Source organism: Oryctolagus cuniculus, chromosome 15 (genome assembly GCF_964237555.1).
Source record: "Oryctolagus cuniculus chromosome 15, mOryCun1.1, whole genome shotgun sequence".
Taxonomy (NCBI): domain Eukaryota; kingdom Metazoa; phylum Chordata; class Mammalia; order Lagomorpha; family Leporidae; genus Oryctolagus; species Oryctolagus cuniculus.
Genome location: NC_091446.1, coordinates 37,062,636 through 37,085,506, shown reverse-complemented (window position 1 = coordinate 37,085,506; position 22,871 = coordinate 37,062,636). Strand labels below are relative to the sequence as shown.

Sequence of the window (22,871 nt, the reverse complement as noted above, 5' to 3'; positions counted from 1 at the left end):
ATTTATGTACTCATCTCGATACCTGAGTTACCTCTAGGTCTGGTCTACTTTTACTCTTGGCTTTCAGTCATGGGATCCTATTTTAAAATATGCTTCATAATTTTAATTAAAAACCAGAAATTGTGGTAACACTAGTAGAGGCTTTGAGTGCTGTTAAGTGTCTGCAAAGAGGATTAGGTTTTCTTCTGGCAGATGAAGCGCTGGTTCGGGGTGTGGGCAGGGATGCTCTTAGTTCTGCCTGGGGCCCTTATTTGTAAGTGTAGAGTGTGACTCTTCCATGATCCCATAAACTCCCAGGATACTCACCGAGATTTAGACGCTTGAATTCTGTCTGAATGAAACTGAAATGTCACATTTAATTCCCTCCCTCACTGCCTTATCCCACTCTCCACTGCCCCTTTCCAAACTGTGACACACTGTTCTTGGCAAAACTAAGCTAGATTGGCCGGCTCGCCTGCCCCTTTATGGGCAGCCTTATACCACTGGCCGATGACTCCATGTTGACTGCTCAGTTGCTGCCGTCCATGTTTCTGGGTCAGCTGAGGCTCTCCTGCCCCCACTTTCCTTGGCTCGACCTCAGCACTAGGCCCTCATCCCAGGCCCTCACTCACCCTCAGTCCATCTTGTAAAACAGAACTAGTTGACATCCAGGACGCTAGACATCCTCTAGATCGCTGTTTAGAGGAGGAAGGGTCTCATGTTGGAGAAGCAGGATGAGGGCAAAGAATCAGTTGAGCTATGCCCCGCCCCCAACAACAATAGCAACAAAGTAGCCTGTGTTGAATGTAAAATCCACCCTGGGCTAATCCCAAGCCACTGATGCATAAAACCTGGGAACTTGAACAAGCCAACGTATAATTCAGAGTTGTTCTCCAAAATGACCTGTCATTTCTCAGCTACATAAGGATTTGTCCATTTCTGTTCATTCGGGTTCTTTCTCCGGGAGTGCACATTAATTTTGGGTTCAGGGAAGGTGCAGGCCTTGTAGGTGTGACAACAGTTTTGTGTGTCTGCTGGAAAGGGCACGGTAGCTGTGCTGTGGCTCCGGCAAAGTGGGGGGTGGGCACCTACCCCACCTTCCTCCTGCTCTCTAGGACATTCCCGGCCACTCACAGACGCACCGTGGCCAGCGTTCGCCCAGCTATAGAATATCTGGAGAGGATCTTCCAAGAGACGTGCTTCATTTGTGAAGCCTGTATCCGGTTGTTTCCACCCATACGGCGTTATGGAGATCGGCTGTAGCTCAAAGAATGGTGCCATGTGCTGAGGGTAAAAGTGCAGTGGGGTTCTTTTCTGGTGCAAGAAACTCTCTGAGTATTAGGGAGACTAAATACAAGCAATGCTTGTTCCCAAAGCATGAGCCCCCAGGGCCTGGGAAGGCCAAGGGCCTGAGCTGACCTACAGAGGCTGATGTCATCACAGCCGGGGTTGAGGGGAGAGCAGGGGTCGCCCAGACAGAAGTCGATGACGGGACCTTGTGATGGCTGGGAGAGGGAGTGGGAAGCAGGGTCGGAGCAGACCAAGACGGGGAGACGCGAGAGATGGAGAGGGGACAGACCCGTGGATCGATGATGGATCTTAGGAGACCAAAGCTGCTGGGAGGGAGTGTGGCTGCGGCGTCCAGTGAGCAGCAGGGCCAAGCTGCCGGGAGGCAGGACAAGGCCAGCCTGGCATGCTGGGGCTCGAAACGTCACCTGATCAGACACTCGTGCTCCCTGGGGGGCAGATGGAGCCTGCTGGGCTGGAGGCAGGAAGCCTGGAGTGGGGGCACTGCGGTGCCAGGCGAGGCGGCAGCAGCTTCCTCTGTGCCATTAGCCATCAGCTAAATCAGCCCTGGGAGGCCAGCGTTCCTACTTAGCAAGTCAGTAGGAACCTTTTACTGGTCTCAGTCTTGGTGCATCACAGACTTAAAAGCTTTGGCTCTGCGGAACCTGTGGTTTCTGTAGCAGAGGGTGATTGGATCAGCTCACCTGTGCTGCCCAGGGGGCCTGAGAGTCGTCCTCCTGGGAAAGTCTTACGTCGCTTCCTGCTGCGATGCACCTACGGTGCCTACACACGCACGGCATTCAAAACAGCTTCACAGCTCAGCCCCCAAAACACTAAGAATGGGGACAGAGCCCCTCCTGCGGGGAGACCAGCTGCAGGGGGCACTGTGCCCCGCAGGTCTCAGCCTCCTGAGATTTTAGAGATGCTGTGAGAGAGGCGGTGACCACGTCTGCTTCATCCAGTGCTTGGTCCAAATCCCCAGGGCGTGTTCACACACCAGAAATGTTTGGGAATGAATGAAGAATGAATGAATGAATGAAAAAGAGGGATCTACCTGGGCAGAGAATCTGGAGGTCAGGGGGAAGCTGAGGGCCTAGGCGGGCCCTGGGAGAAATGGAGGAAGGAGAGAAAGGGGGTTGTGAGGAGCTCCTACAGGCCACAGATTTTTTGACAAGGATAAGTAAAATTGGGATTCTTCTTAATTAAAATGAAAAAGACAATAATGTTATTGTCCCATTTCATGGATGAGAATACTGAGGCTTTTTCAGGTATAGATATGCCTCTACCCAGAACCCAACACCGAGGCATTGCTTTGCAGGAAAACCTAAAACCATCTCTGCCCAAAGTGAGCAGTTGGAGGGTGGCAGCAGTGACCAAGAGGAACAGGAGGGTGCTGGCTGCCCCACTGAGGGGAGGGCAAGAGTGTGAGGGGCTAGCCCAGACCCAGAGGTGGGAGGCCAGGAGCCAGCATTTTGCTTAAAAGGAGCGCACATCATTTGGTGTGAAATGTGTATGAGCAGAGTATGAATGGCTCCCCTGGGAAATGGTAGATTTATGGAAGGAAGGTAGTGACCCGCCTGTCCCTCCTCAGCACGGTCCAAGGTGAATACCCACGGGCTGAGGCACCTGCAGGACCATCTGGTGGACCACAGAGCCTGCGCTGATTCCCTGGTCCCGAGGCTGGCCCTCCCCTCACAGGACTGGCTTCCTTTCCCACCAGCTTGTGGGCTTGTTCTGCAGTCTCGCTTCCCTTCCCCCTGCCCGGGGTGTTCAGGGTCTCCCCAGCAGAAAGCACTCCGTGTCGTGCTGACCGATGGTTCCACACTCTCTTGGTCTGGGTTTTCAAACCGTTTCAGTAAATGAATTTCCTTAAGGGCAAGATGCTCATTTTCCTTCCCCAAGTCATGCCAACGCCCATGTGCCTGGTTCATGTTTTGTTTTCTTTTCTCACGTACTTAACTACTCATGAGATGTAGCTAAGTGAATTATCTGGGGACATTCTTTCATTCATTCGTTCAAGGAACATTTACGGCACAGCTTCCTGAAACAACACCACAGGTTCTACTTGGCAGCAAACAAGAGCTTTGAGAGCTGTGGAGCTCAGTCTAGTGGAAACCATTACTGAGTGTGGAAGGAAAAGAGAATTGAATTAAACAATTGCCTGGTATTTGCATACTTCTTGAAAAGGAAAAAAGGGGAGTAATGAAAATGCGTAAGGCTTCCCTAACTACGCATTGGATTTTGCACCATAGAAAGAAATCAGCTGCTAGAGTTGCGTGTGAAATGGGGTCCCATCACTTAGAAAGCTTTTAAATCTCGCTCGGCCTCGGCTGTGTGGATTGGGAGACCAGAGCTGCCTTGCACGTAATGGCTCAGTGGGCTGTGCGTGGTATTCTTTTCTTGTAATGTGGCTTTACACACAATGCTGGATATGCGGATTTAACCTGAAACAATCGTCCTTATTTCAACAGAAGGAGGACTTGCCGGACCCGAAGGAGGTGGAACTATACGAATTCCGGTTCAGCGACTTTCCCATCACGGAACACGGATTGATTAAGTGTGGAATACGGCTGTTTTTTGAAATCAACGTGGTGGAGAAATTCAAAGTCCCCGTAGAGGTCAGAGGGTGTTTTGTTTAAAATACGGAGCGATTCTGTTGCCGTAGTTTGCTACTGTTTTCTGTGGTTCAAAAGATCAACTTCAGTTTAGATTTTAAATTATTATTAACCTTGTAAATACAACAGCTTAACCCCTGTAAACAAGACCAACGCATCTTTTTCGATAAGATTGTCACTAGACCGTCTGACCTTTGGAATTCTGCTCAGAGTCTGAATGGTGTTGTCCTCTCCCGGGAACAGGTCCTCACCAGGTGGATGTACACAGTGAGGAAGGGGTACCGCGCTGTCACCTACCACAACTGGAGACACGGGTTCAACGTAGGGCAGACCATGTTCACCTTGCTGATGGTAGGTGCAGAGTGCTACAAATCATTGCACACCTCTTGGTCTCCTGCTCCAACATGATGAGAAATAGGTAGGAGCCATCCCTCGAGATCAGTAATCTTGGAGTTCACAGGCATGAGCCCACAAGCCCCCCTGCAGAGGATCCCAGGGAGCCGGATATCTGTGGGCACCCGGCTGGATTATCACTCACACCTTCCTGTACTGAACCTTCTTGAAGCAAAATTCAGCCACTTGTTAGGTTTTGGCATTGCCCAGGAAGTTAGACCAGAATCATGGTAAAAATGGGCCGGGGCCCCTTCCCTGTGGCAGGTAGGCATGGCGGATTTGGTACGGAAGTCTGTTAGTTCTGTGTACCCGTGTCTTGTAGACAGGAAGACTCAAGAAGTACTTCACGGATCTTGAAGCCTTCGCCATGCTTGCGGCGGCGTTCTGCCATGACATTGACCACAGAGGCACCAACAACTTGTACCAGATGAAGTAAGTGCGCACAGGCACTGCGCAGCCTGGACCCGCTGACTTCCGAAAACGCTGAGCGGGGGCGGAAAACTTGCCGGTCCCTGGGGGCCACATCTGGGACTCTCGGGTGTTTCGCTGCCCTCTTTCCTTTGTCTAAGTGCCCAGCCATGCCTCTGCCTCCCTTGTATACAGCTTCACTCTTTGTTTCGACAACTTTGTTTCGTCAGAGTATCGAATTCGCGCATTAACGTGCATGCATCTTAAGCTTACACCATGGAATCTTCAAAAAGTGCATGGGAAAAGCTAGTTCTGAACACACTACGCATGGTTTTCAAAAATCCAAGAAAATCTTCTTTCTGAATTCTATCTTCCATGAACTTTGTAAAAAATTTATTTGAAAAGCAGAGTTACAGAGAGGCAGAGGCAGAGAGAGGTTTTCCATCTGCTGGTTCACTCCCCAGATGGCTGCAATGGCCAGAGCTGGGCTGATCCGAAGCCAGCAGCTTCTTCCAGGTCTCCCATCTTCTACTGCTTTCCCAGGCCATGGCAGGGAGCTGCATCAGAAGTGGAGCAGCTGGGTCTCAAACCGGTGCCCATGTGGGATGCCGGCACTGCAGGGGGTAGCTTTACCTGCTACGCCACAGCACTGGCCCCTCCATGAGCGTGTTGAAGCACCCTTGTCCATCTGTGTGGAACACCCCCCAGTTCAACCTAAGGAATGCTTCTTCCTGGACTCACTACCCTTCCATTCCATGGTCCTCTTGCCTCTACCCAGCTCTTCTTCAGCTGGTCTCCCATCGTGACCTCAACGCCATCTTCCTGTCTTGCCCTAAGAAAGGCAGTGCAATAATAAGGATATAAGCTCTGGGGTTGGATAGACTTGGCTTCACTGGGCTCATGGGTGACTTCAACTTTTTGAGCCTTAATTCCCTCATCTGGAAAGCAGCAATGATAATAACAGGATCTCACAGGTAAGGTTGTTGGAAATGTAAAATGAAATCACGGATGTAAAAGTACTCAGCTCATGGCAGTCGATAAATATTACAGACTATTAACTCCAGTGATTATGTCCTTGTCACACGCCACAATTCATCAGCAGGGCAGGCTTCTCTCAGTCAAGATGCCCACATTGCATGTCAGGGCGCCTGGGTTCATAGCTGCCTCTGCCTCTCCACTCCAGCTCCCTGGGAGGCAGCAGTGATGGCTCAAGTCACTGGGCTCCTGCCACCCATGTGGGAGACCTGGATTGAGTTCTGGGATCCCAGTTTCAGCTTCATCTCAGCCCTGGCCGTTGTGGTCATTTAGCAGTGAGCCAGCAGATGGGATCTCCCTCTCCCTTTCTCTCTCTCTCTTCCCTCCCTCCCTCACTCTCTCCCTCCCCACCACCCCATTCCCTGTCTTCCTCTTTCCCTCTCCCTTTTAAATAAATGAATGAATGGTCTCTGAGAACTTACACACATTCATGAGCAATGGTCACCCCCAGCCAGCACCTTGATGGTGGTTTTTGAGATACTCTGCCTGGGCCACACTTTGTCCCCATTTCTAAAGCACTACCTACTCCTCTCCAGAGCTGTAGCATTTTACAGAGAGTGGGTTTGGGAATCTGAGTTTGTGGGGTGTAACTACTTCCTGTTTTGGGGACCTTGGGAAAGTCACTTAACCTGTCTTCCATCTGCTGCTTTACTCCCCAAATGTCCTCAACAGCTGGAGCTGGGCCAATCTGAAGCCAGGAGCTTCCTCCAGGTCTCACACATCAGTGCAGGGGCCCAAAGACTTGAGCCATCCTCTGCTGCTCTCCCAGGTGCATCAGCAGGGAGCTGGACTGGAAGTGGAGCAGCAGGCACTCAAACTGGCGCCCATGTGGAATGCTGGAGCTGTAGGTGGCAGCTTTACCCACTAAGCCACAACACCAGTCCCTCCATAATAATTCTTGAAGTGTCACTTTATGGACCCCTATTGTGTTGGAAGAATTGCCCAGGTGTCCAAAGAAATATCAAGACACCACATTAGTGGGGCTGGCGCTGTGGTATAGCAGGTTAAAGCCCCAGCCTGCAGTGCTGGCATCCCATATAGATGCTGGTTCAAGTCCTGGCTGCTCCACTTCCAATCCAGATTCCCTACTAGTATGCCTGGGAGAGCAGCAGGAGATGGCCCAAGTTCTTGGACTTCTGAACCCACATGGGAAACCCGGAAGAAGCTCCTGGCTTCGGATTGGCCCAGCTGCAGCTGTTGCAGTCATTTGGGGAGTGAACCAGTAGATGGAAGACCTCTCTCTCTCTCTGTCTCAACTCTTTCAAATAAATAAAAAATAAAAAGACACTACATTGGCAAGTGCAGCCAATGAAAATGTTGAATGAGCATGAGCTGCTATTCTCATGCTGGTGGTACCAGTGAGGCCACGTGGAGTGGCCTGGAGCTGTTGGGACACAGCTGATTGTTTTCTGGCTTGACCTTGTGCCCTTGATCTGATTACCTGTCTCCAAAAGGTCTGAGGCCCTTGCTTCCAGGTCCCAACCTTATCTCCCAACCTTTGACTGTGCCCTTTGATGGTCTCCTAAAAACCTGGCTGTTTTCCAATGTTTATTATTCCTTCAGGTTCTTATATCCTCTGCATTTATTTCATTTTTCTAACCAGTTTTATATTTTTATGTGTATAGAATTCTTTGTCCCTTTCATCTAAGTTTCCCTGTTCAGTTTTTGTTCTCTGATCTTTTGGTCTCTTTGATCTTATCCCTGGAGAAATGCAGTTATCAGAAATTTAGGAATTGTAGAATTCATCTCACTCCAATCCAATGTAGACATTTCTTCTACTGTATTCCTTCTTGCGTCCTCTGGCCCACATTTGATTACTTTCCGTAATGGAGAACCACTTGTTCTGTTCATCCTATTTTTGGAAAATTCTCATGGTTGAGTGTTCTCCATTGGTCTCCCTACAGCTTTCTGTTTGTTCTCACTGAGTTCTCTGGCTCTACTAGAGTAAGTTTACCTTCTCGTCCACAGTTTGTTCATTCATTTACTACAGGGAGTTACCACGTCCCGTCCCCAAAGACTCGCTTTTCCAGGATGAGCTTATCAAGTTGTTTGAACTATTTTTAAAGTAATGTTCTCTGCCATGTAATTTTAATTGTCATTTTTCTCTGAACCCAACCAGTGTTTTATGTCATTCTTAAAATATGGGTCTTGGGGTTCGACATCATCAAGACGTAGTTTGAAGTAGTACTTCATATTTAATCCTAATTAAATTTCATCCTCTTAATTTTTTATTCTACTCAGCTGAAACTTCTATGTAAGACTCTGTCAGCTTGGCCGGCGCCGCGGCTCACTAGGCTAATCCTCCGCCTAGCGGCGCCGGCACACCGGGTTCTAGTCCCGGTCGGGGAGCCGGATTCTGTCCCGGTTGCCCCTCTTCCAGGCCAGCTCTCTGCTGTGGCCAGGGAGTGCAGTGGAGGATGGCCCAGGTGCTTGGGCCCTGCACCCCATGGGAGACCAGGAAAAGCACCTGGCTCCTGGCTCCTGGCTCCTGCCATCGGATCAGCGCGGTGCGCCGGCCGCAGCGCGCCGGCCGCGGCGGCCATTGGAGGGTGAACCAACGGCAAAAGGAAGACCTTTCTCTCTGTCTCTCTCTCTCACTGTCCACTCTGCCTGTCAAAAAAAAAAAAAAAGACTCTGTCAGCTTAGTGCCTTTATTTTTCCCAGTATTGAAATCAGACAGCCCGGCGTCTGTGCGCGTTCACTGGTCAGGTGGAGCTGTGCATGAGGGCAAGAGCCAGGGCAGCGCTCTAGGGTGCAGGGCTGGAAACCGGGGAGCAGCCAAGGTGCTCAGTTAGGCAGCAGACGGGGCTCTGCTCTCCAGAAAGCTGAGTCAGCCCTGCAGGAGCACACTCGGTGGTCCAGCGTGCACAGACGAAGGAGACCACGGGCAGCTTCTCGGCTGCCTCGCTGAAACCTGGCCCAGGCCGTGCCTGGCCTCTGTCTACCCTCCCAAAGGGGGTTCACCATGCTGACCTGGCTTTGCTTTGTCTTTCTAACCATCCCTGCAGCTCCTGGAGATTATTCTGTGGGTGCTCACAAGCCATCTGTTACCTGTTTCAGGGATTAACGTCAATCTCCTCTCATCTACAAATTGCACCATTTTCTGCCTAAATTATAGGGTAAAATTTTACACTTGTCCACTCTTCAATCATCTCGTCATCTTAAATTCCCCAGAGAATACCAGCACCAGCCCCCCTCAGCCCCATTGTCAACTTTCTTTAGGAAGTTGGGATGTTACTAATTTGGGCTTAAAAAAAAAAAAAAAAAAAAAAAAAAAAAAAAAAAAAAAAAAACCTTAGTGTTTTCTTATCACCATCCACTGCTATAGTTTCGATTTTGAAAAATTATTCTTAGAAAGACAGGGAAATGGTAAGTGGAATAGTCAAATCACACATCACTTCTATGGCTTGAGGTTCTGTCCTTCGGTTATTTTCTGAGTGGCTGGACACAGCTGCAGTCCAAGTTATTTTCACTAATTCAGGTTTGCTGTTGCCAGATACTGTACATATAGGAAATTGCTTAATGCTGTGCTTTGCTTTTCTTTCTTCAGTATACCATTGAAATATTTAATAACTTTAATTCCATTTTAATATATTTCTATCGACTTAAAGGACCAACTGAGGGGAAGGGGGAGAGAGCGAGCGAGCGAGAGCGCTTCCCTCCTCTAGTTCATTCCCCAAATGCCTGCAAGAGCCAGGGCTGGGCCAGGTCAGTGCCCGATCTAGGAGTTCGGTTTGGGTCTCCCACATGGGTGACAGGAACCCTCCTGCCTCCCAGGGTGCACATTCCCGGGCAGCTGGAATGGGGAACGTAACAGAGACTCAAACACAGGCCCTCCAACAGCGGGGCGGGTGGGGCATTGCTGGTACTCAACACATCAGTTGATTTTCTTTTTATTGAAAAGAGCAAATTCTCATCTTTTAAACCTAAAATTTCCCCCTCAATATGTCATTTTTAATGATTTTGCAAACATTGGTTGGGAAGGGAGAGGGAAGACATAAAAAAATAAAATAAAAACCATGACCGTAAAGATTCTGTATTGCGTGGACTTACGTATAACCTTTAAAGTTATGGCCCGTCTCCTCCTAGATCCACATCTCCCTTGGCAAAGCTTCACGGGTCCTCCATCTTGGAGAGGCACCACCTGGAGTACAGTAAGACTCTGCTGCAGGACGAGGTACGTGGGCCGTTCACGGGTCCGGGACCAAAGCACTGGCCCACAGAGAACGCCTGGGAAGAGGCAGCCTGGGGTCGCTGCCGTGAGCCTCGTGTACCCACCGACAGACTGCTGGCTGGCTGTCGCTCTTGAACCAGCAGATGGGGTTCAGAGGAGCAGGAGCCCTGGGAGTCAGGGAGCTCTGTGGGTCTTGGGGAAAAGAGGAGAGCGCTTCCCAGGGCCCTGCGTGTCTTCATGTGTGTATGACCAGGGAGGGAGCACAGGCTACCTGCCCCTGAGCTTGTGGTTCCTGCACTGGGTTGTACCTTTGAGAAGGTCAGGCTTCGGGTAGCGGAGGGGACAGGAGTGGGGATGGATGGCAGAATTGGGCACCTGCCACCAGGGAGGCAGCTGAGAGTCCCTAGGGAGGGATCGCCTTTGGGGCAGGCCTGGGGCAGGGGTGGGGATGGAGATGGCTTTGAATCGCTTGAACTCCTGATGATTCCCGAGTGTTGTGTGCAGCCACCCCCATCTTTGTTAATGTCATTGAAGGAGGACTTAGGCCTGAGGGAAAGCTGCAGGTGTCACCTGGTCATAGATTCCTAGCAAGGTTCCAAGCCAAGAAGCATTAAAAGGAGTCACTGTCAGATGGAGGGGAACCCTGCTTCACCTGGTGGCAGAGAACCTGGTCCAAGTCATGCACTCGCCAGGACTGACAAGCGCCCTGGAGGTGGGGGCTTGCTTTCAGCTTCCATAACCATCTTTCATTAAAGGTCCAGGGCAGAAACACAGAAATGCACCCAAGTTTAGAAATAACACTAGAGACTTCTGGGTAATGGAAAACCAAAATGGTCCCCATGAGCTAAGCAGGAAACCCCCCAACCCCAGGGCAGAGTGGGCAGAAAAGTAGCAAAGGAGAAGGCAGCTGAGTCCTTCCCAGAGCCTGTGACTGCTGCAGCCCCCGGCACAGTTCTCACCTAAGCCTGCGCAGTGTGCCACACTCCGCGGTGCTCACAGCCAAGTGCCAGCCTTGTGCTTCAGTCCGCTTCTGTTGCTATTACACAGCCCCGGAGGCTGGGTTACTTACGAAGAACAGAGGTCTGTTTTGGCTCATGGTTCTGGAAGCTGGGAAGCTCCAGATCAGGCAGCCAGATTTGCTTGGCTTTAGAAGGGCAGGTGAGTATGTGTGCAACAGTGGAAACGTGTGGGGCTGCCTTGCTTCTAACAACCTGCTCTCCAGAGAAAGGCATGGATCTCTATGAGCTGACCACCTCCTTAAGACCCCACTATCTCTCAACAATACACTGGGAATCTATACCAACAGTTGCAGAGGGGACAAAACATTTCCAACCACAGCCCCTGTGTCACTCTAGATGGTGCTCCTTAGCCTGTGAGTACCCGGACCAACAGCGTCAGAATCATCCATTTAACTGGGCAAGAGCACAGATCCGAGGTTCGTTTCCCAGCTACTGGCCAGTCTGTCTACTTGGGGGTCTGGGGGTTTGTCTTTTCAATCAGACCTCCATTAAAGCTGATGTGAAGACAGAACTGTTCCCTGCTACAGCATCCACAGTGTAGACCATATCTGTTCTATGGCAACTAAAAGGAAGGTAGGGGTGGATTGCTATCACCTCGTTTGCTATGAGTCATTGTTTTACTGGGTGGGACAATCTTTGGTTTCTCAGTAAGAATTTTCTGCACATTCTCCCATTTCTATGATACCACCGTGAGATAGTGTCAATTATGACCTACCAATTTTAGACTCACCAGCTACAGCAAAATGCACTTGAAGAACTGTAGAAAAGTATCCGCGTGTTTATGCTGGGAGGCTCCTGGTGTCTTGTGTGTTTTTGTTTCTGGGCTTCGACCGTGTATAATAGAGTTAGGGCTTTCCATCTTCATTTTTTTTTTTTAATATTTACTTTGCAGTCCAGACCGGCTTTTTGATGGCTATATAAAGACTTGCTATTCTTTCTAAACAGGAATATTGCATGTCAGTAATCCATAGCACATTTTCAAGGACCTCTCTACAATACGATTCAGCTTGCTAATTGCAGACTTTGAAAGCCCTGTCAATAGAGTCGCTAGGCGATGCAGTCACACGACACTTGTTCACGAGCAAATTGAATGCTTAAAAAAAATGGACACTTCTCCAGCTTTGGATGTGCTTTTCATCCTTTGTAGAAATAACGCAGCTCTTTTAATTCCATAAAATTAACCATTAAGCTTATTCAAGGGAAATCCTTGGAATTTTTCCAGCAATTTTGGCATCAGTGGCAATGACTGAAGCATTTTTTTTGACGTCATAAAACTTTGAACTGAAATGTCCTTATGTCCTAGTAGAGTTGGATTTATTGCTTTAAGGAATAGAACTGCCAGGATTCTAAACCAGACAGGGTTCAACCTCTTCACCTCAATGAATAGGCGGGAACTTTGCTAGCCAAATTTGTAGGAGTATAAATTTTAATACTAAAATATACTGTAGAAATGAAAAAATAAGCTACTTAGCATAATAGTAGAATGCTGTGACTATTCCGGATGCCTCTTTACAAAGTTCACAAAGCATATGAAAATGTCATTTATGGTTTTTCATACCGACCCCATCAGCCTGGCCCACTTTATACAAAGTAGTGAAGAAGAAATTAAACACTACGTCACAGCGGCCAGCCAGGCAAGAACAGGTTTGCTATCTTCTCTCAACAGTGTCCCAGGCACCACACCGAAGATGAGAACTGCCCGTACTTTCCCTGGCCTCTCCCGGACAGCTCCGACCAGCATGAATTCAAGCTGTGTCTACCTGCTTGGGTGTGCTACACAGAAGTCATGTTTTTATTGCCTTTTTTAAAAGTCCAGAGAGAATAAAAATAGAGGCTTTCTGTGAGCCAGTGAAGCCAGCTGAGCAAGCAGAGGCCCCGCTGGGGCCGGCTCTCTCGCTCAGCTGCACCTGCCTCTATGTGATGTTTTGGGCACAATATTCTGGCAAACAAATGATGCTAGCGCCAAGCTGCAGGTATTTCATGAACATCGGATGAACTTCTCTGCAGTCACCCTGGGAATGTGCACAGGCCTCATGGGCAGCCACGATTTTTGAGAAATATGATCACACTGCCCAGGCTACTTTTTGAAGTCAAAGTTATATTTCTCAATCAACTTCATTGAAGTCTAATATATATACAATGAACTCCACCCTTTTAAAGTGTAGAGTTCTATAGGTTCTATAGGTTTTTTTGGCATTTTATACTGGGGAAACCACTTCACAGTCAAGTTACACAACATTTTTCTCACCTCAAATGGCTGTTGGAGCCCCTCTGCCACCCATCCCTCTATCCGCTCCTAGCCCTAGGCAGCCTGGCAACATTTCAGCCACTGCAGATCAGCTTAGACTTTCTAGATTTAAGTGTAGACATATGAAAAGCACTCTTTTTTGCTGACTTCTTTCAGAATTCTGGGATTTCTCCAATGTCACTGTGTCAGTGATTTGTTCCTTCTCATTGCTGAGAGGAAGTCTCCTTATCTTAAAGGTATTAGATTTAATTGTGGCCGGCGCTGTGGCTCAATAGGCCACCTTGCGGCGCTGGCACACAGGGTTTTAGTCCCAGTCAGGGCGCCGGATTCTGTCCCGGTTGCCCCCCTTCCAGGCCAGCTCTCTGCTGTGGCCCAGGAGTGCAGTGGAGGATGGCCCAAGTCCTTGGCCCTTGCACCCCATGGGAGACCAGGAAAAGCACCTGGCTCCTGGCTTCGGATCAGCGCAATGCGCCGGCCGCTGTGGTCATTGGAGGGTGAACCAATGGCAAACAGGAAGACCTTTCTCTCTGTCTCTCTCTCTCTCTCACTGTGCACTCTGCCTGTCAAAAATAAAAAAAAAATTAAAAAAGATTTAATTGTACTTGACTTTAACAGAACAGCACTGGAATGACATTGCAGAACTTCCTTGTCTTTATCATAAGAGATGTTAGTTTTTAAAGGGCCGTCTCAAATGACTAGTATCTATGAAAAATTTTCCAAAGCTATTGCTGTTGAGATGTTTGACATTTTAAAGCTGTTTGTGTTAAGAGTTTACAGTACCTATTAGTTCCCTGCTATGAAATACGAACCATTTAGGAGGATTTTACTTTTCCTCACATTTCTCTCTCTGCTTTAGAAGGCACTTATTAGTGTTTTTATCATTATCTGTATTTATAAGATTTGCATTGTACTCTATAATTGCCATTATTGCTTATTTTTTAAGAAATTGTATATATTTATTTGAGAGGGAGAGAGAGTGTGCCACAATCTACTAGCTCACTCCCCAAATATCTGCAAGAGTCCTGGTCCAGCCCGGGCTGCAGCTGGGAGCAGGGAAGGCAATTCAGGTCTCCAACATGGCAGCAGGAAGCCAGCTCCTGGAGTCACCCTGCTGCCTCCCAAGGTCTGTCTGGGCAGGAAGCTGCAGTCAGGAGTTACACTGGTTCCCCATTGTGTCATCTTTTTTTTTTTCATTAGATTTCCATTTATTTATTTTAAAGTTAGAGTTACAAAGACAGATTAATCTTCCATCTGCTGGTTCACTCCCTAGATGGTCACAGTGGCTGGGCTGGACCAGGCCAAAGCTGGGAGGCAGGAACTTCTTCCAGGTCTCTCAAGTGGGTGGCAGGGGCCTAAACACTTGTGCCGTTGTCCTCTGCTTGCCCAAGCTATTAGCAGGGTGCTGGACTGGAAGTGGAGCAGCTGGTTCTCAAACCAGTGCCCACAAGGAGGCGGTGGCTTTACCTGCTATGCCTCACCACCAGCCACCCTCCACTGTTTATTCTTGGTTCAGCTTTGAATTGAGACAAATATTATTGAGCCTTTGCACTTCCACATGAATTTTAGGATGTTTGTCAATTTACAATCACACATCAGCAAATTTGTTGTTTTGGTTGGAATGGCACTGAGTCTAGAGGAAGTGTGGGAAAAGCTATATATATATATATATATATATATATATATATATATCCACGTATTGATACGATGAGATTCAAATGTTTATTAGACATAGGCCTCAAATGTGGCTAAGAGCTTTCTAGGAATACAAAAAAAGAAAACAGCATCTTTTATACTTTGTAAGAATCCATACCCATAACCCTTAAAAGGAAGCCACTTTAGCTCTTTTAAGAAATTCGGGTGTGAAAGAAAAAGAAAAGAATGTAGCATTAAGGAAGGTTTATTTTTAAATTTTATTTATTTGAAAGGCAGAGTTAGAGAGGGAGACAGAGATTTTCCATCTGCTGGTTCAGTCCCCAAATGGCCACAACAGCAGAAATCAGGAGACAGGAGCTTCTTCCTGGTCTCCCACATGGGTGCAGGGGCCCAAGCACTTAGGCCATCTTCTGCTGCCTTCCCAGGCCATTAGCAGGGCCTGGATTGGAAGTGGAGCAGCCAGGACTTGAACTGGTGCCCATATGTGATTCTGGTATTGCAAGTGGCAGCTTAACCTGCTATGTCACAGCACTGGCCCCAGGAAAGGTTTTTAAATTAGCAGACTTGTACAGATTTCCAGGTGAAAGTTGAAAATGAGGGAGAAAAAAATGAGTGCAATTTAGGTATACTGTGTTACATGGGAAGCAATGCTGAAAACTTTAAACTCCATTTTTCTCAATTATGTCAATTTTTGAAATTGTAGTATTGACTCATTTTTAACAGCAAATTTTTTGGGGGGATAATCTTTCACTTTTAGAACAGCAGTTTCATTATTTTGGGTTGGAAAAAGGTTATGACAAATAGAGTATAACTGTATTAGTAATCTCTCTGTATCTCTTTATATGTAGCTTTTTCTTTCCTACACTTGAACACCTGTCAAATGGTAACAGGTGTCCAAGTTTACAAACAAGCAACATGCACTGAACTGTTGCATAATCAACATTGATTCCTTAGGTCAATGGTTATAGATTCTGTCCTCTGTGCAGTTCTGTGGCAGCAAGGGAGTTTCAGTCCCAAAGGGTTATTTGAATTTAGCAGAGTGTTTTGCATTTTTAAATGACTTCAAGGGCTGTATTAATTTGTCAAAGAAGTTTAAGGCATTTTCATAAATTCCCTGGCCCGATTTTTTTTTTAACTTTAATTCAGCAATCAAGGTTGGCTTTCAGTGTTACTGAATCTCCAAAGTATGTCACACGCACTACTTGTGGAACACCAGCCTGTCAGTGTACACGTGAAGGCGGTGCGTCACTGATGTCAGTACGCCGTGGATCAGCTGCCAGTCCAAAGGGAAGACCACTGTCAGACCAAAGTCAGGGTATGCCAAGTAGGACGACACTGACTTGCCCCTCCCTGGCCAGCGCAGGTTGGGTTGAAAATGACTTGTGGGCAGATTTGGTTGAGATAGACATCGATACGCCCAGTGAACTGCTGTGAACGGTCCCAAGTAAGACATTGACTCCGTCTTTTTGTTTATTGAAATTTGCAGTGCTCCACAGCTGTTACTTCAATCTATCAACTTAGAAAGGCTAACTGATGAACACATTCTTTTAATGGAGAAAACCACAACTTACTAGTACTTACACGTGTTTTTACAAATATAGTTTAGTGTCTAAGACTTGGTTTCCTATCCAATTACTGCTCTCTAACATTTTAGTCTCCTGGAATGGCTGAGAGCCACTTTTGGTCCTAGGCTTGCAGTTCTATTTTAGCCTGGAGCTAGCCTCAAAATGTTACATTACACGACACAGGTTTCTGTAGTTCTGCAATGCATTCCTGTTATCATACGGACTCAACATTCCACAGTGATTTATTTGAACACAGACTCTGTGCGAGGCAGTTAGCCAGGGCAGTTGTTTTTCTCCCCACTGAGTAAACAAATACAGATGTGAAGTTCAATGTCTGAGACTATACCAAGTGGTGAAGCCAGGAACTGAACCTGGGGTCCGTGTTGAGAGTAGTATAGGGTAGGGACTGAGCATAAACTCTGTAGTTGTGCTACAGTGGTTTAGATAGCAATTCCGCCACATTCCAGCTGAGTACCTTTGAGCAAGTGACTTAACCTCTCTGTGCTGTGGTATGTTGGGAGGTGATTAAGAGTGCTCATAACACACCTAGACCTGGTAGGTATGAAGAACTAAGGATCTGCTTTTACTACTTGGTGCTTAGTCCACTATTTTTTCCTACATTATGCTACATCTGTTCCTCCATAAGGTTGACAGACTATGTCCTATTTTGATCCAGTGGGATTTTTCGGTTTTGTAAAACCACTATACATCTGTCCTTTGGCCTATATGACTAAAATGGTTTATTTGGAATATCAGAGCTTTTGCAAACTACTCCCAGCTTTATATGATCATTTTTAAAAACTAAGAAATGAAGCTCACCCATATATAAAAAAATCTTTATGAGAAACTCTGTGAAGAAAGGTTTAGTCTTTGTAAAATGCAATTGCAAGCAAGCATTTTCAGAATAGCACGGGAGGATTTCACCGTCTCTCCTCAGCAACCATGGCTCTGCTTGTTACACTATCTGACCTGCAGCTTCTGACAGACCAGAGTTTTCTGTGATCACGCAGAAGTCACCTAGTGGATGATGCAACATGTTTGACAGCTGAACATCTCCCCAAAACTCTTTAATGCATCTCCTCAATCAGTGCAAATTTGTGATCTACTGATTTTCTCAGTGGTCCTGGAAGAAAACACTACTGTTTGCTCCAAAAACTAAACACTGGTTGACTATTTGCTCAGTTATCTAACACATAGTTTAAATGGCCCTACTCAAAGTACAATACAAGGACTTACTTTATCTACAAGATAAAAACTGAACTCAAAACAGTGTTGAAAGACCTAGATTTTCTTGTTGTTAAGCATAGTTTGGTTTGTTTGTTGAATCAAAGGCGAGTTAATGATTCCAATTCATTGTGCATTTTCATCTTACAGAGCTTAAACATCTTCCAGAACCTCAATAAGCGGCAGTTCGAAACAGTTATTCATTTGTTTGAGGTCGCAATAATAGCCACAGACCTGGCTTTGTATTTCAAGTAAGTGCACAGCTGTACAACACAACGCTCCTCTACTCTGTGCGGTTTACTTTCCAAAATTAGCCGTTGCATTGCACTGTTGTACTATTCTGCAAACTGTCACATTCTGTTGCATTCACGTTTAAAGGCAATCGATAACTTGTTTTCCTTTTGAATGACCAATCAGACTATCTTTGAAATAGATGTCTGGCAGTGAATTTACTAGACATTGCCAGATGGATTTTAAAACTTAAGCCCCTAGCCTTATGTGGTTTGTTTATCTGAAGAAGTTGGAGATGAAAAATATGCAGTGAAGTTTGTGTGTTGTTAGAAGAGTGACACCAAGAAACGTCACAAGGTGGGTTTTGTCTTGGTGAATTCAGTGCTGTGCAAGTATAAAGTTATTTAGGGTTTCAGAAATTTGGTACTGTCAGAGTCTGGGACTGAACAAAAGACAGTGATTGTATAGGAACCTAACTCACAAAACAGTTAACTACAGCAGAGCGTTGGCCTGTTCACAACAATGATATTGTCATGGAGACCAGATACCCTAAGTATTTGCACATTTTCTTCTAAGTGAGCATTTGAGTTGTTTGGTCAAAATGGATTAGAACAAGATGAACTTTTTAAAAAATATATTTACCTGAAAGGCAGAGTTAGAGAGGGAGAGTGACAGAGAAAGATCTTCCATCAGTTGGTTCACTTCCCAAATGGCACCAATGATCAGGGCAAGGCCAGGCCAAAGCCACGATCTTCTTCTGGGTCTCCCATATAGGTGGCAGGGGCCCAGATGCTTGGGCCATCTTCTGCTGCAGGGTGCTGGACTGGAAGTGGACCAACTGGGACTTGAACCGGCACCCAAATGAGATCCCAGCACTGAAGGTGGTGACTAAGCTGCCGTGCCACAATGCTGGCCCCGAAATTAACTTGTTAGAGGACTCAACTGTCCAATGACCTGGGTCAGTGACAAATTAAGCCTTTCTGATCTTTAAGTAAACATTTAATAGTTGAAACAAATAGTTGAAATACAAACTTAGAATAATATAATGGCTTTCTAAACATCTATAACCCAGACTCAACAAAAGCTTAATTTTGCCACATTTTTCTCAGATCACATTTTTTTTAAAAAGATTTATTTATTTGAAATAGTTCCATCTGCTGACTTGTTCCCCAGATAGCTGAGCCAGGCCAAAGCCAGGAGCTTCAATGTCTGCTGCGTGGGTGGCAGGGGCACAAACACTTGGGCCATCTGTTGCTGCTTTTTGCAGGCCATTAGTAGGGAGCTGGATCAGAAGTGGAGCAGCTGGGACGCATGGTGGCACCTGCTGCATTACAACACTGGCCCCCAGATCTCATTTTTATGAAGCAAACAATTAGTGATGTAACTCAGGCTTCTCACCCCTACTCCAGCATGAAGGTCCCTTCTCTTTCTCCTCAAAAACACCACAATTTGATGTTGATGTGTATTCACCTTCTCCATCTATGTATTAAGGACTGAAGGGGGTGGGGAGATTGACCGATTATCTTTCATCCACTGGTTCACTCCTCAAATGGCCACAGTAGCTAGGTGTGGGGCAGGCCTAAGCCAGGAGCCAGGAATTCCATCCTGGTCTCCCATTTGGATGACAGGGGCCCAAACACTTGGATCATTATCCAATGCCTTCCCAGGTGCATTAACAGGAAGCAGAGCAGCCAGGACCTGAATCCACACTCCGATGAGGAATGCTAACGTCCCACGTAGTGGCTTAGCCCACTGTGCCACAGCACTAGCCCCCATCTGTTTTTATATGATATTAAATGTACTTTACATTTTTCTACAAATAGTACCACACTCTGTATGTGCCTTTCTGCAACTTGCTTTTCTCATGCAACATTATGTCTTGGAGCTTTTCCCTTGGTCATAAGTGGAGATTCTGGGCCGGCGCCGTGGCTCACTAGGCTAATCCTCTGCCTAGCGGCACCAGCACACCAGATTCTAGTCCCGGTCGGGGCACCAGATTCTGTCCTGGTTGCCCCTCTTCCAGGCCAGCTCTCTGCTATGGTCCGGGAGTGCAGTGGAGGATGGCCCAAGTGCTTGGGCCCTGCACCCCACAGGAGACCAGGATAAGCACCTGGCTCCTGGCTTTGGATCAGTGCGGTGCGCCAGCCGCAGCACGTTGGCCACGGCGGCCATTGGAGGGTGAACCAACGGCAAAGGAAGACATTTCTCTCTGTCTCTCTCTCACTGTCCACTCTGTCAAAAAAATAAGTTGAGATTCAACTCGTGGTTTAACTGCACAAAGTTGGATATATCATAACTCAGTCATCCATTCCTCTATTCACCGACATTTAGATTGTTTTTCGTTGCTGCCTGCAGTGCTACAGTGTATATTCCTGTGTACATATATGAAAGATTCTCTAAAGTACATCCCTAGAAATGGCAGTGCTCTGGGGTTTATGCCTCCAACTGTAGTCACATTGCACCACTGCACTCTAAAGCGGGGCCCATGTATCCTTCCAGCAAGGACGCCTAGCTAGAATATTCCCTATTACCCCTATCCAGGGTAATCCTGACCTGGGCACATTCAACATTTTGCTAGTCTTACAAGTGTGCACTGGTGTCTCCTTGTTCACATTTGTATGGTCTCAATTACTAATGAGACCAAGCAGCCACATATTTTGGGCTCTAATTTTTTGTTGGCTATGTGTGTTGTGATATCACAGCGTGTGGCCTTGATGTTTGTCATAGTTTCTTCTCACATGTAACTTTTGTTCTATTGCATTTGAACTCACCTGGGTTTTTTTTTTTCCCCCTCTGTGGTCTGTGCTTTTTCTGTCACAAGCTTTTTGTACTGAAGTTTTAATTGTCCCCTGTTCTCCTACCCGCTGGCTCCTTAGACTGGCTTTGAGGTCACCCTGACATCAGGACAAGAAATCTGAGAAGCGTGTACTTACGATATCTTTTCTACCTGCTTTTATATGCTGACACAGCTCTATCTCTTATAGGAAGAGAACCATGTTTCAAAAAATTGTTGATGCCTGTGAACAAATGAAAACTGAAGAGGAGGCTATCAAATACGTAACCATTGACCCAACCAAAAAAGAGATCATCATGTGAGTAGCCAGAATTCTGTTTCTCTTTTGGCAAAAAGAACTTACTTTGGATTTCTGTCTTCACAATTTTTGCTTTCTCCCTAAGGGCAATGATGATGACTGCATGTGACCTGTCTGCTATAACCAAGCCCTGGGAGGTACAAAGTCAGGCAGGTCCAGCTTTGTTTTCTTTTCTGTCTCACTCCCAGGTACTGTCTAGGTCCCGTGTCCAAGTCCACATAAAGAAGGGTGGCAACCTCAGAACTCTATTCTACCCATAGAAATGGTACAACAACAGGTCCCTTAATCGGGCCCTAGAATCAAGCAAATAGACAAAATGTTGGAAAGAAAATGCTTTCTTGAAAGAGTTCCTTATCATTCAACAGGCTGAAAAATTTTATTTCAGGGAATGTCTGTTTTTAAGAGCGAACAGTTAGAACAAGACCAGGATGTGTCGGCAATGCCAATCAAGGGTAGTGGGGGAGACGGACAGGGCTCCCAGCTACTGGTTCACTTCCCAGATGGCAGCAGTGGCCAAGACCAAAGGAGTCTTAGGTCTTCCACCCACATGGGTGGCAGGAACCCAGGTACTTGAGCGATCACCTGCTGCCTCCCAGGGTGCACATTAACAGGAAGCTGGAATCAGGCACTAGAGACAGGGATCAAACCCAGGTAGTCCAGTGTGGGACTCAGGTGTCCTAACCTCTAGGTCAGATGCCCAGCCCTCAGTTCAGTCTTCCACACGCTTTTATTAGAAATACGGTGGCAGCCTCCTAATCGGTCCTCTCGCATCATTAACTCCCCACCCATTCCCTGACCTGCTGCTGGGATTCTTTAAAGTAGAGCTGAGGCAATAGCACAATGATCAAATTATTTAGAAATGAGAGAAGCTCTGATGAGCCATCCCACTGCCTTTCAAACTCCTCAACAGCCATGGTTTCCAACTTTTTTTAATTTTAAGAAGTCCATTTTTACCCTATGCAACATGTACAAAGATCACTTCATAAAAGAGAAAACAGCAAAGCTCAGTTAGCTTTCCTCGCCCCTGGCCTCCAACCTCTTGTATCCCTGGTGCACATCTGAGGTATCCAAGGGCTCCACTGGTAAAAACCGCTGGCCTGGAGAACCAAGTTCAAACTTTGCAGCAAAGGTTACCTGGCCTGTCACCACCTGTCCTTAATGCCCACGCCTGGGGCCACTTCCTATCACTCCCTCTCATGTCCCCACTCCAGATCCGATGCTCTGGACACACTGTGTCATCTCCACACATGGCCTTCCCCTCCCCTTTACCTGGTGAGCTACTCTTCACTCTTGATGACAGAGTACAAGTAGGCAGTTTAGAGAAAAAAAGATTAATCTCCATGTGCGTGTGTGTGTGTGAACATGTGCACACACAGATGTAGGCTCGATGCTAACAGATAGGTGACACAGGACTTGGGAAGCGGCAGAGCCGGAAACATAATGTGGAATGGAATCAAACATCCTCCCATTTCCCCTTTTTATTGTCAAGAAGGGTAACAACAGCAAATAGGAGATAGGCACTCAACACTGAAGTAGGAAGAAAAGTTCCCCCTTAAATCTTCTTGAGGACATTTGATGTGACAAAATTTCAAGCATGGACTATGAACTGTACCCTTAATGTCACTCATGCTATATTAGTTAAGTGGAGTCAGTGAACCAAGCCTCTCTCCTCTCTAGGTAGCACTTATGGTTGCAAATGAATTTTGGGAGCAAGGCGATCTGGAGAGAACGGTGCTGCAGCAACAGCCTATTGTAAGACCTTCATATCAAATGATCTACACAAATCAGTTGCTTTTGTTCACTAAATTTTAGAAAACTACTTAAAAGGGTTTCTCTTTCTAGCCTATGATGGACAGAAACAAGAAAGATGAACTACCTAAACTTCAAGTGGGATTTATTGATTTTGTCTGTACTTTTGTATATAAGGTACGTAAACAACTTAATTGAG

At 46.7% G+C, this 22,871-nt stretch overlaps 1 protein-coding gene across 4 annotated transcripts in view; it reads left to right on the top strand.

The window, feature by feature from the left end:
* PDE6C (phosphodiesterase 6C) overlaps nt 1-22,871 on the top strand; it is a 56,205-nt gene that overhangs the window by 28,994 nt on the left and 4,340 nt on the right. For 2 of the 4 annotated variants that reach the window (XM_051823943.2, XM_070057589.1), the window contains 9 exons: nt 3,738-3,884; nt 4,125-4,232; nt 4,597-4,706; nt 9,807-9,894; nt 17,751-17,851; nt 20,816-20,923; nt 21,009-21,076; nt 22,605-22,675; nt 22,766-22,849. In XM_051823943.2, coding sequence (XP_051679903.1) covers nt 3,738-3,884; nt 4,125-4,232; nt 4,597-4,706; nt 9,807-9,894; nt 17,751-17,851; nt 20,816-20,923; nt 21,009-21,076; nt 22,605-22,675; nt 22,766-22,849 — 885 coding nt within the window. Of the gene's footprint in view, nt 1-3,737; nt 3,885-4,124; nt 4,233-4,596; nt 4,707-9,806; nt 9,895-17,750; nt 17,852-20,815; nt 20,924-21,008; nt 21,077-22,600; nt 22,676-22,765; nt 22,850-22,871 lie in introns of those variants that run through there. The other 2 variants (XM_070057590.1, XR_007911048.2) reach the window with 2 other exon arrangements.